Source organism: Pygocentrus nattereri, chromosome 9, assembly GCF_015220715.1.
Source record: "Pygocentrus nattereri isolate fPygNat1 chromosome 9, fPygNat1.pri, whole genome shotgun sequence".
NCBI classification, from domain to species: domain Eukaryota; kingdom Metazoa; phylum Chordata; class Actinopteri; order Characiformes; family Serrasalmidae; genus Pygocentrus; species Pygocentrus nattereri.
Genome location: NC_051219.1, coordinates 15741925 through 15760663, shown reverse-complemented (window position 1 = coordinate 15760663; position 18739 = coordinate 15741925). Strand labels below are relative to the sequence as shown.

Here is an 18739-nt window from a genome sequence, read left to right as displayed (position 1 = left end):
ATGATCAATGTTACGGTTATATGTTTTTTTTTTTTCCCCTACTACTGAAAAACAGATAAACACAAACTTCTGTAAATAAACAGACAAAACCACATTTCTGCCTGCAGTTTATTGACTTATCACACTTACAGATGCCACTACCAAACCAAACCAAAACAAAAGCCTGTATGGTAAAAATGATTTTGGCCACAAGAAAAGAATCATTCCATATGAAAAATAAAAGTAAAGAAGCTACATCAAGTACCGTTTCAGTATAACATACATAATCATAATTACTAGGTATTATCAAACATGTATTTAACTCAAGATAGTGAATTACTACTTCCAGTTATTAAACAGCATATTTAAAGACATAAAAATAAAACAGATGTAACCGCATATTTTGAATGACTGATGATTTCAAGAAGTGTAAAGTAACACTGGCTGCTCTTCATCTAGTTTCACACCTTCACTAAAATAAACAAACAAACATTCTCTACACATTCATAAATAAACTTAACTTAATATTAAAATATGAAAATTTTGATTCATTATAAATTCACAGAGAAACATGGGTACTTCATGCATAATAGATTGTCTGATATATTATTATATATTGACTGGAGGGTGTAAAACAGGTCTGATTGCCTTCATTTAACATTTGGAAAAGTATCCAGAGGAAAAAAAAAGACATCTTTTTGTCTTTTGACATGTATGAGAGACCCTTGAGGTTTCTTAAAAATATGTTTCCTAGCACTCGTTCTGGATTATCCAAGCATACAAAATACCTTAGACTTTGTCTCAGCAGTGCAGTCTCAATTTGGCTACACATTTAAACTCAGCAATCCCATCCCTTCACCTTTTGGAATGTATAGAGTGGCAAACAAGGTTTGTGTGGTATTGAAAACAGGGTTGTAATGATACAATGATTTCTGTGAATTAGCAATCAAGATTATTTGTCAATTTGGCGAAATGAAATATATATATATATATATATATATATATATATATATATATATATATATATATATATATATATATATATATATATATATATATATATAAATAAAATATGCTGTCAAAATTTAACTGAAAATTACACAGATGCCTTAATGACTCAATATAATCTAAAATTTTTCTGTCTTTGGTGTGTCCACTCTTTGCCTTCATTACAGCTTCTGGTGTGGTCAGTCCTTTGTTCTGATAACACCAGCAGCCCTACAAACTGAGTGTGTTTACATGCACTTAATGCAGATAATCAGATTGTGCCAGTAATCTGATCAACACGTTTACATGCACTTTAGTAATCAGATAATGTGATGTGTCTATGTGAGTCCGTCAGAAATCGTATTTCTGCTTTGCAACCAGCCAATAAACTCACTGAAGAAGACATGATGTAAACGTAATGTAAAACAAACTTAATGCTGCTGTTTTTCTTAAAGAAAACATCACATGACTTTACCTGAAAACTATGAACATACATCCTCTAGATCCTTGATTTCGTAAAGCATGTAGGTGGTTTCAGGGTCACTCAAAGTGTTTGCTGCTATCTTGTGGCAGCGCTGCTTGCCTATTTGCGGTACCACTGTCTGCTTCGCACACGCACTGACTGAGAAATCAGAAAGAAATCAGAGTAAGAGTTTCTGATTACTGAGCTAAAACTCAGTACTTTTTATCGGATTTCTTAATCTAATTTCTACACCTTCATCCAATCTAAGAAAGCGGAGTACGCCATTTACATGACCATTTAAATAATCAGATAACTCCAGAAACACGATTATGATTGGATTATTGAGTGCATGTAAATACACACACAGTCTGTAATTGCAGCACTACAAAGTGCACCTATATGGTAAGCGGAGCTGAAAAAATGAATAAAGAATGCAGATACAAGGAGGTGAACTTAATGAAGTGACCCATCAGTGTATCTTTCGTATATTTTATTAATGTTTCAACTCCAGTTTTGGAAACTCGTGTTTTTTTCCTTTCCCTTCCCCCTTACTTATGCAGGTGCATTGTCTTCTATCAAGTCTCAGAAATCTCGTAAAGAGTACAGAACATGTCCTTATTGGCTGTTTTGGCTGGAATTTAAACAAATGAAAGGTGATCTCTGACTGCTGCACAGTACTTTTTTTTTTAAAGTACTCTGAAATCTGTGAAAGGCTACACATGATTTGCTGTTATTAGTTTTTTTGTTCTGTCTTTTTTATTGAGACTCTATTCAATTAATCATCAAAATAGCTGATTACCAATACAACCGACTGTAACAGCCCTAGTGGATGATAAATTGCTATGAACCACTTTTAGCAGCCTAGCAACTAAACAACAGTATTTCTTCAGCCTTATCTCCATTCAGTTTCCAAGGCATGACGTACTAGGCACTATTTCATAATGAGCCACTTTAGGCGGTCCCAATCCACTCCTCTCCTTCAGAGTCCTTCACAGCCAGCGTTAGAACTGCATGCAAACACATACGGCTGTGGTAGCGCTAATTTACAGAGGCAAATGAAGCAAACACAAGAAGAAGTGTCTGTTCACCTTCTCCACTCGCTGTCCAGTTGAGGTGAATGTGTGTTAAAGTGCCTAATGTATCTAACATTGCAATGTCACATTCAGCGGGGCACCCCTCGGAGCACTGGTATAACCAGTCAGCGTGCTGCGTTCACCTCGCGGTTCTGGTGGTTCTGGTTGAGCTCGTTGTTAAGGTTGTGAAGGGCTTGGTGGCGATGGTGCCGGTTCAGGTGAATGTCGTTGGCGTCTGGCATATCAATGGGCTCGAAGGTGCTGGGCACGAGCGGCATGAACTGGCGAAATATGCTGACGCTGCCGTGCCAGAAGGTGGGCTGCGGCAAGCGGCCAGCCATGCTCCATGAGCGAGTGGAGGGGTCGTAGGCCTCCACCACATCGGACAGCTCAAAGGTATTATCATAGCCACCAGACACGTAGAGACGGCCTCCTAAAGCTGCCACGCTGCCTCCAACATGGACCTTAGAGAGACGATCAATCATGATTTAGTATAACAACCAAAAGGGAAAAGTAAGAAATTATTCACATATAGCCACATGGGGAAGTTTGTCTTTTTTCTCCAAACGTCAGTGCAGAACTTACTTTTATTTTTGGGAAAAATATCCAAAATATCAATTTTTCCAAATATTATTGAAAAAAAAAAAACAAAAACAAAAAACTATAAAACAATAAAATGTGCAGTGCGTGTACTTATTTTCACTTGTGGGGGGGGGGGGGGGGCGACTTATTTAAACAGCTGCCAAAATCTTTGCATTTTTTTCTCTGAAATGGTACTTATTATAAAAGTACAAATAAATCATAATATTCATCATACTATTACTTTAGTTAATTTGCAACTAAGCAATTAGCTACAATTACTTGTGATGATCACAATTACATAAGCTAGCAGGAATGTTCCAAGCACGTTCCATGCTTGTTTTATTTCTGTTTTATTTTTATTTTGCTGCAAAAGTTTAAAAAAAAAAACAAAAAAAAAAAAACACAACAACCCAAAAACAAAGCAACCATAATTTTCTATTTACATTATTATATTCTAAAGTTACTCTCCTTCAGATTCAATGTCCACTTCTGAATTGTAACAAATTCTGGAGAACATTTTGATTATAACTTTGGTCTTGACGGTGTACTGCTTTCTCTGTCATTTTAGAATCTTCTGTGCCTCCATTCAGTTTTCTAGACGCATTTACAAGGTTTTATTTTTATTTACAGCTTCATAGTGTCCTGCTAATTATTTGAAATCTGTGAAGCTGCACTGGACTATTGTATTAGGTTTTTATTTATTTCAAAGTTATAAACAGCGATTCCAAACTCCTAAACAGTAGTGTATCCATGTAAATCATTAATGAATGTGGTGATGTTAAATCCCTTACTTGGTTCATTGGATTAATCTTGTCCCATTCATTCTTCTGTGGATTGTAGACATCAACTTCTGCTGAGTCATCCCTGAAAGACAGGAATCATGATAAGCTAATGCAGTCCTCATTCCACACCCTTAATTTCCACTGTTTAAAAACCTATAGCCCTGCCAGACAAGATAAACGACTGTTCTTGTACACCAAAAGCTTACCTTACAAAGTAGATTAGTCCATTGAGAGTCACCGATTTGGGTGCAAAGGACCATGGAGGCAGCTGACCACAATTGAGCAGGGTCCAGCGGTTGGAGTCGCTGTCATAGCACTGTATGGCCATAGTGTCTTCTGCAGTCAGGGAGCCAATGGCGTAGAGGCGCCCGCCGCATGCTGTTGTGGAGCAGTTATCCATGGGGTGCAGCATGGGCGGCAGGGCCTCCCAGCAGTCCAGAGTATGGTCATACCTCTCCGTACTCTCCGAGGCCACCATGTATAGCTGGCCTTTCAGCACGCAGGAGCTGTGGTACTCGCGGGCCTTCAGCATGGGCGACACCTCTGTCCACTCGTTCACGCTGGAGTTGTAGCGCCACACGCAATCATAGAGCCTGGACCCATCAGAGCCACCTGCCGCAAACAAACAGGCAGGATTAAAAGCAGGCAAAGTACAGTTTATTCACAGCACAGCTGCAATACATGGGCAAAACATCACAGTGCAATAATACTGCCACATATTAATACAGCAAAAACACAGTTTTGACACAGCTACACTGGCTGTATTAACTTGACCAACATGAACCACCTTTACTAGATCACCTGAAAGCTTTGACATCTGTGATTGGTCAGGACACTTACAACACACATGTGGTGTCAACTAGTTAGAGGGCTCCATTGAACATCACAGATCTAAATAGACTTCTGAAATTGAACACACACACACACACACACACACACACACACACACACACACACATATATATATCTATCACATGAAATATATGTATATGTATACGTATACACGCACACACAGGTAAGGAGAAACAGACACTGCGTAAACGAGATTCAGGGCAGAAAAATGTCAAACCTTTAAAATAAAATAAATAATAATAATTGAACTTTTTGATATAACTTTTCAGAGCTTCCACTTCCACACACTTATTCTACTATATTAAACTATATTTCCAAAAGTATTCAGTCACCCATCCATATCATTGAATTCATGTGTTCAAATCACTTCCATGACCACAGGTGTATAAAACCAAGCACCTAGGCCTTCAGACTGCTTCTACAAACATTAGTGAAAGAATGGGTCACTCTCAGGAGCTCAGTGAATTCCAGTGTGGTACAGTGATAGGATACCACCTGTGCAACAAGTCCAGTTGTGAAATTTCCTCACTACTAAATATTCCACAGTCAACTGTCAGTGCTATTATAACAAAGTGGAAGTGATTGGGAACGACAGCAACTCAGCCACGGAGCAGTCAGCTGTGTAAAATGACAGAGTGAGGTCAGCGGATGCTGAGGTGCATAGTGTGCAGAGGTTGCCAACTTTCTGCAGAGTCAATCGCTACAGACCTCCAAACTTCATGTGGCTTTCAGATCAGCTCAAGAACAGCGTAGAGAGCTTCATGGAATGGGTTTCCATGGCCGAGCAGCTGCATCCAAGCCTTGCATCACCAAGCGCAACGTAAAGCGTCAAATGCAGTGGTGTAAAGCGTCAACACTGGACTCCAGTGGAAACGTGTTCTCTGGAGTGATGAATTACACTTCTCCGTCTCTGGGTTTGGCGGTTGCCAAGAGAACGGTACTTGTCTGACTTCAATGTGCCAAGTGTAAAGTTTGGTGGAGGATGATTATGGTGTGGGGTTGCTTTTCAGGAGTTGGGCTCGGCCCCTTAGTTCCAGTGAAAGGAACTCTTAATGCTTCAGCAGACCAAGAGATTTTGGACAATTTCACGCTCCCAAATTTGTGGAAAAAGTTTGAGGATGGCCCTTCCTGTTCCGACATGAACGCACCAGTACACAAAGTGAGGTCCATAAAGACATGAATGAGCGAGTTTGGTGAGGAAGAACTTGACTGGCCTGCACAGAGTCCTGACCTAAACCCGACAGAACACCTCTGGGATGAATTAGAGAGGAGACTGCGAACCAGGCCTTCTCGACCAACATCAGTGTCTGACCTCACAAATGTGCTTCTGGAAGAATGGTCAAAAATTCCCATAAACACACTCCTAACCCTTGTGGAAAGCCTTCCCAGAAGAGCTGAAGCATAGCTGCAATGGGTGGGTCGACATTATATTAAAAGCTATGGATTAAGAATGGTTCATATATGTGTGAAGGCAGATGATCGAATACTTTTGGAAATAAAGTGTATATAAATATTGTTTATCTGCATGATGTATATCCATAAATGTGTTACATAATTTTTGTGGCAGTTTCATGAGAATGACCCAGTCAGCCCACATAAGGAACTCTGGGTTAAAGCTGTTTTTCTTATCCCCTGATAAACAGAAATGCCAATACTTTTAGCCTGTGTACATTTGTCTCCAAGAGTCACTTGATCATTATGTGGTTGTATAGCAGTTGAAATGTGAAGTCTGTGTCCCTCAGTACAGTCACCTAACCGTGCCATGGTATCTATGCTGTAAGCTTAGAACCAGTTGGCTTTGCAGAGAAAAAGAAGTCACAATGTGTGTACATTATAGGCCTGGGCAGTACTACCACAATATTGTCATTGGGATAGGGCTACTGCCTAACAAATCACACTGGAGACAATGTGATGCAACAGTGTTTGATGATGAGCCAAAACGAGTCAAAAAAGTTTGTCAAAATGTGAACATCTTGTTTAATCCTTGACCAAACAGAGGATCTTGGATCAAGGATCTTGACCAAAACTTGTGCAAATAGCTCTTTTATATAGCAGCATTTAATGAGATTAAGGCTAACGCTACAAGAAGCATGAACAAATCATATGCAACTCTGTTCCATGGAGACTGATTACAGACCCATGGACCTCAAGTTATGCAACCCAAATGTCTCTTCCCTCAGAATCGAGGTCATTATATCCTACTAAAAAGAGCAAAAGTCAACAACTAAATCTGCACAGCTACTTCCAGTAACATTACCCCAGCCTGATATTTGCATTTATATAACAACAGCAAGCTCATGTAGCTAGTGCTATTTTTGCTAATGATTTGTTGCAACAACCGGTGTCTCTTGACACACAGGAGGCGTTTGTAAAGGTGCAAGACGTTTCCTCGGTGGAAACACTGTCCAGTCCAGTGGATCATCATTAATACAGACACTGCTGCGATTCTTTGGCAGAACACCACGTCCTCATCACCTCTCTCCCATATAGCCAAAGAGCCTGTGGTTTATTTATACTTGCGCTGGCTGCCATTTCATAAGACTAGAGAATAAGGGAGTGCTAAAGCTGAGGTCCAAGATTGTCCACAAGGGATAAAGACTCTGCATTCAGAGTCTTCTTTTACCACTAGTTAACTTTTCACATAATTTGGACCGTCAATTCAGGACAAACGTCTTCAGCAAAGACCAAGAAAAAGGCTGTGTTCACATTTCAGGCCAGAGGTACCCTTCAATGTCAGATATGGGTCACTTACAAAGACAGGATGAGCAGAGAGAGAAAAAAGGAGTAATAAATCTGTAGAATCTGTATAGTTTGATAAACAAATAAAAATTTAAGAGACCTAAGTGGCCAGTAAGCACAAGTTACTCATATTTCAGTATTAAATCAAGCTCCGCTTTTGCTTCAGATCTGAAAAACACCTGTCTATACTTCCACTGTGAGAAGACAATTCAACAATATGAGCGTCCTGACCTCAACTTCTCTGAGTGTGTAGGATTACTTGGATCATAAGAATTAGAAAATGCAACTGACTTCTAAGACTGAACTTTGGAGGTGTGGAAAGATAGCCTAGCAGATGTCTTTGGAAAACAAAAGGAAACTTTCGCAAAACTTATATTTATGCTCAAACTCTATCTACGTGCTGTTGAATTTATGAAAATTCACTTGTCATTCTAAGTACTATACACATGTACACAAGTGTCCTTAGCAAAAAAAGCAGACATCTGGCCGTTTAACATACCTGTGACGTAAATATCATTTCCTAGTGCCGCTATGCTGTAACCTCCTCCAAGGTGGTCAGGAAATTCTGCCAGGTACCTCCACTGACCAGTCTGAGGGTTGAAGCAGTCCACAGTGACCAGCTCATCGCAATCCTGGTCACAGCCTCCCACCACCACTAGGATCTCAGCCAGACCCGTTGAAGGCCGTGGCCGCATGCGGTGGCAGGGTCGGTCGTGCCGGTCGTACTCGCAGGACTGGAAGCTCCGCGCTTCGCTGACCAGCCGTAAGCAGGCAGGCGACAAGTAAACGAGTGGGTCACTTTCAACTTGGGCCAGCAGGTAGAAGCGGCGCACAAAGGGCAGACGCACCTGCTGGAGCAGCTCAGGCCAGTAATGCAACCTTCTTTGCAAGTCAGCTTTAACCCAGCGTATGGCAATCTGGTAAGCCGTCTCCTCCTTGTCAACACACAGGCCATCATCTGAAACAAATTCCAACAGCCGCTTCCATGGCAACCTCTCAAAATCTGTGCCTTTGGCTAGTTCCACAATGTTCTTCAGCACAAAGCGGCGGGCACTAGTGGCTAATTCTCGGCAGGCGTAGGCTTCTGCAAAGTCCTGGATCTCCAAGCAGTTGGTGACATCCAGTCGTTGCTCCAGGAAAGCACAGCAGGCCTCCTTGACTGAGGGGAACTGGAAGAGGTCAGCAGTCTTGAGCAGCAGGTCCACGTTGTCATGAGTGACTGTCACACGACCGGTGTAGCAAAAGTCCACCAGCAGGCCCAGGAGCTCAGCTGACACCTCATGCAGCACCACACGGTCCATGGCGCTCTCACGCAGGGTGCCTGCAAACATGGCACGAAAGTAGGTGCTGGCGGCAGCCAGTACAGTGCGGTGGCAGTGGAATTCCTTGCCCTCAGCGCACAGCGTCACATCAAAGAACTTGCGCTCAGCCCGCAGCTCATGGATCCCCCGCAGGAGGTTGATGGCGTGCGCTGTGTCGAAAAATGGTAGCATGGAGGGCTGTGTCTGCAAAACCGGCTTCTCCATAGCAAAGCCCTTTTACTCAATCTCGGTCTCTGGCTACGATTTTATTCAGAATATTTGGTTCATCTGTAAAGAGAGAAAAAAAAGTAGTTATTTGACGTCTGTATGAGCATGAAACTGAAGCAAGAATCTGATTCATACATATTAGTCTGAGACCCAACCAGGCCTGACCGGTACTAAATTTGACACTTGAACCCGCTCAGGGATGGACTGATTGCAGACATGGTTCAAGTCCCAGTCACACTAGCATTTGCCAGGGCACTGTCACAAGTGAAATTACATTCACTTAATTTTCACTGGCTTTACTGGTAAACAAGTTAGCCAGCTTGCTAATTGTGATGTTAAAGTCATTTATCTACACCTTTTTCGTTACAGGTAAGTGTTTTTACTGTTAAAGCTAGACAAGTTAACCAGCTCCCTGGCTAACTATATACAAGAACCCCCCTTGTTGCTAGCCACTCATCAACACAGTCATCTCCCTTTATGCTACAGATGAGTTTACAGCATTATACATTCCTCAGTATGTAGTTTTGCTCACTTACATGCCATTACTCCTAGCTTGCTAACCAAAATAAAGGGTCGCCAATCCTCTGGTCCAGGACTAGTTTTACTGAATCTTTAGGGAATGATTCTGAATATAGTTGTAGAATACACAAGAAAGCGAGTTAGACAAACCATGTGCTGTGTGAATGTTCACAAAATTACTATAATATAAATAAATAAATAAACGTTATTAGAAAACAAATCCAACCCAACTCAGGCTTGGGTCAGGTAGCAGACCTTTGGTGGTTTTGTATGTACGTCACATGGCAGTAACACATCATAGAAAAAGAAGACCACAAAGCCTAATCTTGACCTATGTTGCTCGGTTATAGGTGATGATCATCCTTTAAAGCCTACATTATCTAAGACCAAGAATAATTTATGTCAGGAAACGGGCCCTGTTTATGCAAGCCAAAAATTGAATAAAACAACATACATTTAGTCTTCCTACCTGCGTTGCCTCTTCAGGCGTTTTAACTACTGAAATCAGAGCACACAAGACAGGAGCCAGAAGCTTCTAGACTGCAATACCACTGTTATGACGAACACATGTGTCGGTTACTCTCTTAAGAAACAGTGCTCAACTCTATGCCTGGTCTATAAATACATCGGCAGTGTCCATTTCTACACGGTGGGTGGGGGAGTACTCCTCACACCATGCATGCTGGTTCACTGGGGATTACTGAAATTCCCCCAATCCCAACCACCTCCCATATTCTGTCACATCACTTTTTGCCTTGGATTTTGAAGTAAGGAAAATTCCAATACCAATACATGAATTGTCACTCTCTGCTCTAACACGCTTGATTCAATTAATCAGGTAAATATTAAGACTGAGTCAGGTCCACATCCCTGACCAGGGAAAGCACAGAAATGTGTTTTCCATGACTGGCTTTGAGAACCACTGCACTGGATTATTTATATTTTACCGATTCTATTATAAAGATCATGTAAGGCCATAAGCAGTGGGCACAAATACAGATGAGAGGATCTCTCAGTGTTTATATTCTTGTCATGAGTCATACACTAGGTATTCAAAGAGACGTTTCTGCCAAGAAATACTTTCTGGTCACTAATTAAGCCCTGGTTAACATGTCTTTCAACAAAGTAATAACACATTTAACTGTAATTTGCTGTATAGGGTTGTAAGCACATATTTATATTTTTTTCTACATTTTTTCATAATCACTGAGCTGTAACCAAATCCTTCTCAAGTGGTTTGATGTGAAATGGTTCATGGTAGTTCGGATGCCAAAAGTTCAATAAGGCTACTATTTACAGCTGGATGTGATGACACCGTGACTGTGAAAAAGATCTATTGTCAGCACTTAAACACACTTCCCAAAAGCATGTCTGATTACAAGAGAGAGCATAATGCATAATTAGTCTTGTTTTAGTGCAGTGCAGTATGTGAAATACTGAATATAACTTTGCATTCATAGTATTTTTTGTATTTTTGTGACACTGCTTTGTCTTTTCCAATTATTGTGACAAATCGTGCATCAAAAAAACATTAAAGTATTGTACCATTACAGACATTAGGCAGCGCACATTTGTAACCACTGCTCGTAATACCTTTCTGTGAGGTAGCTTTTACAGGCATTAAACTGGTTTGTATCACTAACATAGTAAATATGCTGCAATTCTGCTGCAGGTTTCTCTAGTAAAGGGCATTTTACATCAAACTATTCATTAAGACCCAATCCCATTTCACCCTTTGCCCCTACCACTTAACCCTTAGCCCTCTCTTTGGTGCGTTTACATCTAGGGTTAGGGTGTCCCAATTTTTGTTGAGATAGTGGGGTAGGGTGAAGTGTTACGGCTATGTGGCCCTTCAAACTGAGGTTTTTCAGAAAATCCAAATGGAGTATTATGAGAAAAAAAGAAAAACCGGGAAGATGGCTGCTTACGTGAGGTTTTTTTTTCATAAATACAATAACCATTGTATGACTTTGGTTTAATGTCGTTTCAATGCATGTATGGTCTTTTTGTATGTATGGTCTGAAGAATTCACAGTGGGCGACCTCAGATTTTGTGTACATCTTAACCACTGAACTATGCTGACATTTTGAAAAAAAAATCCCTGGCTGTTGTGTTGATAAATTGGCTGTGTGCAATACAGTCTTGTTGCTTTCTAGTCTCAAAGCAAGTTGAAAAACAAGCAGAAGTCAAATGACCAAAAAAAAAAAAAACCCCAACACAACTACACGCCAGTGAGCCTAGTCCACATTCCACACAGAGGTCCAACTATGCGGCCAGCATAGAAAGACAGATCACCAGCAAGGAGAGAGAGGGAGAGGGAGAGAGAGGGAGAGAGAGGCCCCAGTGGGTCAGAAAACTGCACAGAGGAAGGTGCTGCAGGTTTTTCAGAAAGAACAGCGCTGTGTCCTACATAATGCAGAGCAGCAGGATGTGTGGATAATGAGATTTCCTTGTACAGGTATAGAACTACTCAGAAAACCACAGCTTCTGATGCACAGCTGGACAGTGTCCATAATGCAGTGCCTTAATACACCATTAACTTGTCCAAAATAGGCAGCTAAATTTGGACTTTTTATGCAGCTTCCTTTGGACACATATGAAACCGTATATCTGGATGAGTAAATGTGGTGATCAAAATTCATTAATAAATATGAACATTATTTAGGCCTGCAGTTTCATTCTCATGATATTGACCATGTGACACCGAATATCTCAGAACGATGTAATATTCAAATAGGCCAACTAGTAAATGAATTAGGCCTACTTTGTGTGCTGTGACCAATCTCAGCTCCAGAGGAGTGTTTCTGTGGGTGTTTTGATTCATGTCAGGGATGTGCATTACAAGCTATTTTGATATTTGAATATCTGTGAGGATTAAAGAATGCATAAACTGCAAAGAAGGAAAAAACAGGCCAAAATTAATTTACCATTTAGACAACATTAGTGTAGCACAAACCTTTAGCAGCACATGGAGAGATATACATTTGAGCACCCGTTTAATGATATTAGCTCGAGCAACAGAGGCTGCCCCTTCAGATGAGCTAATGAGTTAACAGCATTAACCAGTACAACACAGAATGCTCATGAGGACTGGTCATCATGTTACACATGGATGATGTGCCAACATCTTAGACTGTTTCTGGAACTAACTAACATCAGCTAGAATAGTTAGCCAAGTGAGCGATAAAGCTACACTAGAACCGCCGCGCTCTCTGCTTTCTCAGTCTCGTCCTTGGTGTTCATGTTAAGACACATGTCTTTGCAGTACTAGTACCCACAAATGCAAGTGAACTTATTTTACAATCCTGCTGAAACAAAATCGTTTTATTGAACGTTTGTTTATTTTTTACCATAGATAAAATGAAAGCATTATTGATAAAATATCAGCACTCGAATTCCTGAGCACATCCCTTATACACATGAAAAGTAAATTATTTTGGTTAAAATAAAGGTCAAAATAAAGTTAAAAATCAGAGGTACACCACAAGGTATTTTGAATGAAATATGTAGCAATTATTATGCTGCTAAATATAAGTCAAAAGTTTAAACACTTGCTCATAGAAGGGTTTTCCTTTTTTCCACTATTTTCAGTTTGGAATAAGAGAAAACTAACAAACTATCTTCTACATCCTTCCTTGATGCAGCTTTGTACACTTGGCGTTCTGTCAAGTAGCTTCGTGAGGAGCCAGCTGAGATGCTTTTCCAGCAGAACTGAAGATATTCATAGGCTGAGACTTTGTTCTTGCTGAAAAACACATGTAGAAAGTCTGCTAGAAAACCAAAGCAAATCAAGTTTTCATTTTTAGGGCCTGAAGAATCGAAGTTGCTTGCTTATGTCAGCAAACGTTCAGAAGGTTCGACATCATGTCTACATCTTCTAATCCGAGAACCCACACTGCCTATTGTATAGCAGTGGAAATGCTGAATCACAACATTGTATTTTGTCCATGTCGTACAGCCCTAATAAGATTATTAACATGTTTAAACATGTTTTCTCTTGCCAAGGCTCTGAACCCCAAAGCTGACACACAGTTCCACACATATCATTTGTTGTCATTAAAGTCAGCTCTTCATAGGCAAAGAGTTATGCAAGTAGCAGCAATCCTCATGTTCCCTTTATACCTGAGGGGTATTTAGCAAGCAGAATGCCAAAGTGCTTACTGCCAGTCTGTTTACTACCTTATAATAGCAGGCAGAATGTGATCCCTTCACAGGCAGAGAATGACCGTTGGTTGCCAACATCTGAGTTCCAGTATATGCAGTCAGTAATCGTGGTCATCTGATAATCACCCACCCAGGTCAAAATGGCCCCTTTCAGCTTATTACAAACTCAGAAGAAAGTCTGACTATGTCTTATATCACCAAGATATCATTTCCTGGATGCAAGTCATTGTCTAAAGTTAGACGTACTAATGACAGGAGAAAAGTTCCATGATACATACCGTGGTGATGCGGTAGAGGTCATTTCTGTAGCATATCTATTTACTTGACAACAACTGACCACTCAGTTAAATATATCCCTCTAATTGTAGAAGTTTTTTTTTGTTTTGTCTACATTTTATGTTTTACTGTTTGAAACTCACTAAAATGCCTTTTCTTGTTATAGTCTTACATTTGATCATGTGTTATTTCCATTATAGTAAGACTGTATCTCTACTAATTAATTATATGATATGAACAAATGTATAATAGTACTATATATATATATATATGTATATATATATATATAGATATATATATATACATACACACACACACACACACACACACACACACACACACACACACAGAGTAAATATGTTAACATGTTATCTTTAGTGGATGATCATATCGTAAAACATTACTGGTCCTAAAGTGATAATAAACTGAAAATAAAAAACATTCAAGACAAGTTAGGAATGAGTGAAATGATTTGAATGTTCAAATAATCATGAAAGTCTAACAGATTTTTTAAAAAGTACTAGGTGTGTTTAATTAGGCAGAACACAGATCTATAAAATAGTAGCCTGAAAGTCATAAGCTGGAGGTTAGGGAACCAGCCCTGTGACTGGGAGGTCACTGGTGCGATTCCCAGAGCCGACAGTACATGTCTGAGGTGTCCTTGAGCAAGACACCAAACCCCCAACTGCTCCCCGGGCGCTGGGAATAGGGCTGCCCACCACTCTGGGCAAGTGTGCTCACTGTCCCCTAGTGTGTGTGTACACACTAGTGTGCATGTGTTGTTTCACTTCACGGATGGGTTAAACGTGAAGGTGAAATTTCCCCGTTGTGGGACTAATAAGGGTCACTTAATCTTAAAGGAGCTCAGGCTGACCACGCTGACTACCTTACACTTGTAGCAGATGGTACAAAGGTCAACACAGAAAGTGTTGTTGCAAAGTGCCCCAGAAAAACATCAAACTTGAGTTAATTTTCCAATCTACCGATATAGACTTAATGGAAAAAAACGTTCAACATTATTTACATAATTTATGCATAATTTATCATGCTTGGTGTCAGCTAGACAACTAGCTGTTTTCGGGCCAACAGGTAAAAAGAGGTACGGTATGTCTAGGCTAATAACATTATCTGAGGATTAGGATTTGTCTGTTCATTTTAAAGAACTACTAAAATGGCCTATTACGGTTTTGTTTGAATTTATTTTTCTGCAATAACAGAGAGATGCTGAGTTCAGAGACATTGAACAGTGCTGGAAGTCGCTGACATTAGAATGGTTTGGAATTTTTTAACACTGTATATCAGACACCTGTTTAGTCCAGAATGTTGTAGCCAGCAACTTTACAAATTCGACTGAAATGCTCATGCCTAAAACAAGCACCAGAGGTGGGGAGAATAGCTTAAAATCTGACTAAAAAGTAGTATAAATTCACAGATATAACATGCAAAGTGAACTTGTACTGTCCTACTTTTGGGATCTGTTTGGTCTAAATACAATGAAAAGTAAGAGGAGTGAACAAAAACAAAGTAGTTCATCAGCCCAAAGAGAACCTTCAAGAACAGAACGAAACAAAACAAACTGAACCAGTACCATATCGCGTAAGTCTAAATAAGAACTAGGAATAACCTGAGTAATTACGTCATTGATAAAAGTATTATCCATTCCAAAATGTAGAAATTCATTCAAATCTTTGGTAATTACATGTGACTGTGTACGTTTGACAAGTAAATACTGACACTCTGAAGGTGTATGGCAAAGACATGGCTTAAGTGTCTCTGTGAACTTCTGGACTGTTTAATCCAGCCATCAGCATAACTAAATGCAGCCAACAACAAAAACACCACTACGTAGCCCAGCAAGATGGCAGCCAGTAAAAAGCCTTCTGCTGCACCTGGCTGGGAAACATCACATCACAGTGACTATAGCCGTTGGCCTGCATACCAGAGCCTATAGTAGCACGGAGCGGCCAGGACTCTTCATGGCCGACCTCTGCTTTGCCATAAAAAGGCAGATGAGGGAAGTCCACATTCCCCATGAAGGATCCAGCCCTCTTCAGACCACCTCATAAAGATAAGATCAGCTTTTGTAGTGGGAAACAGGGTCATGGCCTGCAATTCTAAAGGCACACACTGTTATAGGTATATTACAGGCTTTGTAGACAAAGTACAATAATTAGAAAGAATTATTATTCCCACATCTGACAAAATGTCATTATTTCAAGTCAAACGGTTGAGAAAATGTTATTTGAGATAATAATATGTCATAATTTCACCAAGTCCAGAGTTATTTAAAAAAAAAACTTTTTTTGGCACACTAAATTAATAACTGGGGAAAACAATAAATTGTTTCAAAATAAGTCAAAAGTTTGAGAAAATGAGTCATCATCTTGGGTTAGTCAAACATTACAGAACCACACTGCTCACAGAAGTAGTGTTGGGAACCTAACATCCGAAGTATTTAATGCCCCTAAGAGCTCTCATAGAAAACTGTTACATGAAAGGGTTATGAATACACTGCCTGATGACTGCTACATTGTTTTATGATGGTTTTGGATAAAATGTTGTCTTAAAATGTATTTTTAAAAGCTATTCATGGTGGAGGGTTATACATACATTCTGAAGTAAAACACTACCCAATGGAAAACATTGTTTTTGGATTTTCTATTACTCTACCACCAACCTTGCATCTAAAAACTCAGTAGTCTGACATCACAGTGAAGACCAGGGCTATGTGTGTATTCTCTATGAATACTGACAAGACTACGTGAATGCAAGAATCAGTCAACAGGAATAAAAACCAGGATGGTCTATTCTGTTTAATCTCAACCTCTGGTAAAGCCTAGAGTGAATCGAACAGCCAGGTTACTAGCCAGAGGGATGAACTTGACGGATGAAGCATCTAGAAGGGGCCACCTACAAAAACAACGGTTATAAATTTGATGTCAACACAAACGGATTTATGCATACCTGACTGAGGCATTGATTAAACAAAGAACCAAAGAAGAAAAGCCGCCTACTTTTAAAACAACTCAACTTTAGACAAACGAGCTAGTCTCCACTACTGAGCTGCTGCGTGTTGCATACCTCAGTCCGAGGGCGCAGATGAAGGTGAACAAACAACGGCTCTTTCTTCGCTGTGGGCTTGAATGTAGCATTCAAAGATAGGTTAAGCCACGCCACAACTAACAGTAGTGGAACCAGAGTATTTTGTCCACTTTAGCCTACAGTCCCTCTGTCGAGCAGAACAGACCAGAACACAGTTCTGGTAAACATGCAGGTGTGAGGGTGGTCGGGACAGGAGCGAAGCCCAACAGAGCAGCACGGCGGCCACTTCAGCTCAAGGAGAAGAGACAACACGCCAGACGTGACTCTTCAAAGCCGAGCACATTTACTTTTACTTACCGAATTTACACACGTCGCGCTTTTCCGTTTGCCCTGACCCCCCGACAGCTCGCTACTGAGCAGCAAATCCTCGTTTTCAGCGGAAAAAAAAACTTTGACACTGTCCCCGTCCAGCTCCTTCATCTGAGCGCCATGGCTTCTCTGATCCGCTCTGCTCCCATTGGTCGCTACGGTTACGACGTGACGTGAGCGCAGCTCGCAGTGTCGCGAGAATACAAGTTTCTAAAAATTATTGATTTATTTGTATTTAAAAAAAGGAAAATCAAAAATCAAAATGTTTATTTTTACATGTGAAAACTTCTATTTTTGTATTTTGAAGGTTTTATTTATTTGCTGTAATTTATGGATTATTAGGCTTATTGAAACGTTTTATTCCTTATTTGTATTGATTAGTTACAAAATAATTTGAAAAAAAGTAAATCCGTAAATAATTCTATTTTAGAGAACCCGCGCTTAAATCCTTCTGTAAAGTCCATAGGCAAAACGCTGCAAAACCACGTAGTCTTCTTAGCATGTGTCGCCCTCTAGTGTTTCCTTTCTTGATTTTTTTAACAGAACCAGATTTCTGCCACCGAGTGAGTCTTCCCACCGCACCCAGCGCTGCTAAGTCCTACTGTCAGGTACAGATAGGTGTGGCTTAAGTAAGGCCACATGCATAGTTCAAAAAATTGTTCACAATTGTTAAAATGAAATACGGCATATAACTTAAAACGGCATACAACTTAGAAGATGGATGGATGGATGGATGGATGGAACTTAAAGGGGAACCCCAACAATTGTCTGTATAACTAAATGGCTTAAATGTAAACAGAGACATTTCAAGTGGTTTGTTGTGAATTCTTCTCAGTGGTGGGGATCCACCTCTAAAATCTCCATCACATACCGTTATAACATACCTAATAAGCTGCCTGATGCCTGAAACATTGTTTTACACTACTTTGAGATCAGATTTTGGCCTAAAATATGATTTTATTATTTTTTTGCATTTATGGTGGAGGGGTGTCTACGTGTGTTCTAAGCCAGGGTTTCTCCACCACCAGGCCAAGGACCACACGTGGGTCGCAGAGCACCCCTTGGTGACCCTTGGACCTGTATTGAGGGGAGCCAGTGGTCCATGGTGGGCCTGTGATGGCACTTTGTCATGAAAATCAGTGAAGAAAATAACTGACTTAACAATAAAAAAAGAAATATGAAATGTTTTCAGACAGTTAACATGAATTCAAGCCCCTCATTAACAGTGCCCAAAGGCAGCTTCGTCAGTTTCTTTGCCCTTTGCCTTTAGAAACAGCCGACCTTTCAAGTTGTCCACTCGCCCCAATATTCTGATATTTCTTGTTCACTGATACACATCACATAATGCAAGAGTGGGTCGATCATTTCCCATAAATGGGAAAT

The 18739-nt window shown here is 40.2% G+C and overlaps 1 protein-coding gene across 4 annotated transcripts; it reads right to left on the bottom strand.

The window, feature by feature from the left end:
* Positions 1–1907: 1907 nt before the first annotated feature.
* klhl21 (kelch-like family member 21) lies at positions 1908–17490 on the bottom strand. Of its 4 annotated transcripts, none has more exons than XM_017720909.2 (5): positions 17345–17490; positions 7957–9046; positions 4073–4478; positions 3876–3948; positions 1908–2966 (listed from the first exon to the last, which is right to left on the bottom strand). In XM_017720909.2, exons 2-5 carry the CDS (start codon positions 8981–8983, stop codon positions 2628–2630), a joined length of 1845 nt encoding a protein of 614 aa, XP_017576398.1. In that variant the 5' UTR covers positions 8984–9046; positions 17345–17490; the 3' UTR covers positions 1908–2627. The 4 variants fall into 4 exon arrangements, with proteins under 4 accessions (XP_017576398.1, XP_017576401.1, XP_017576399.1 ...); XM_017720912.2 differs by lacking the exon at positions 17345–17490 and adding an exon at positions 17027–17207; XM_017720910.2 differs by lacking the exon at positions 17345–17490 and adding an exon at positions 9975–10063.
* Between the last annotated feature and the right edge of the window lie 1249 nt (positions 17491–18739).

Excerpts from the sequence above, each read along its gene's own strand:
- klhl21 (XM_017720909.2), bottom strand. The coding sequence starts at position 8,983 with ATGGAGAAGCCGGTTTTGCAGACACAGCCCTCCATGCTACCATTTTTC. Across the intron at positions 3,949-4,072 it reads GGACTAATCTACTTTGTAAG|GGATGACTCAGCAGAAGTTG; the intron begins GTAAGCTTTTGG and ends CCTGTCTTTCAG. Across the intron at positions 2,967-3,875 it reads AGATTAATCCAATGAACCAA|GTCCATGTTGGAGGCAGCGT; the intron begins GTAAGGGATTTA and ends CGTCTCTCTAAG.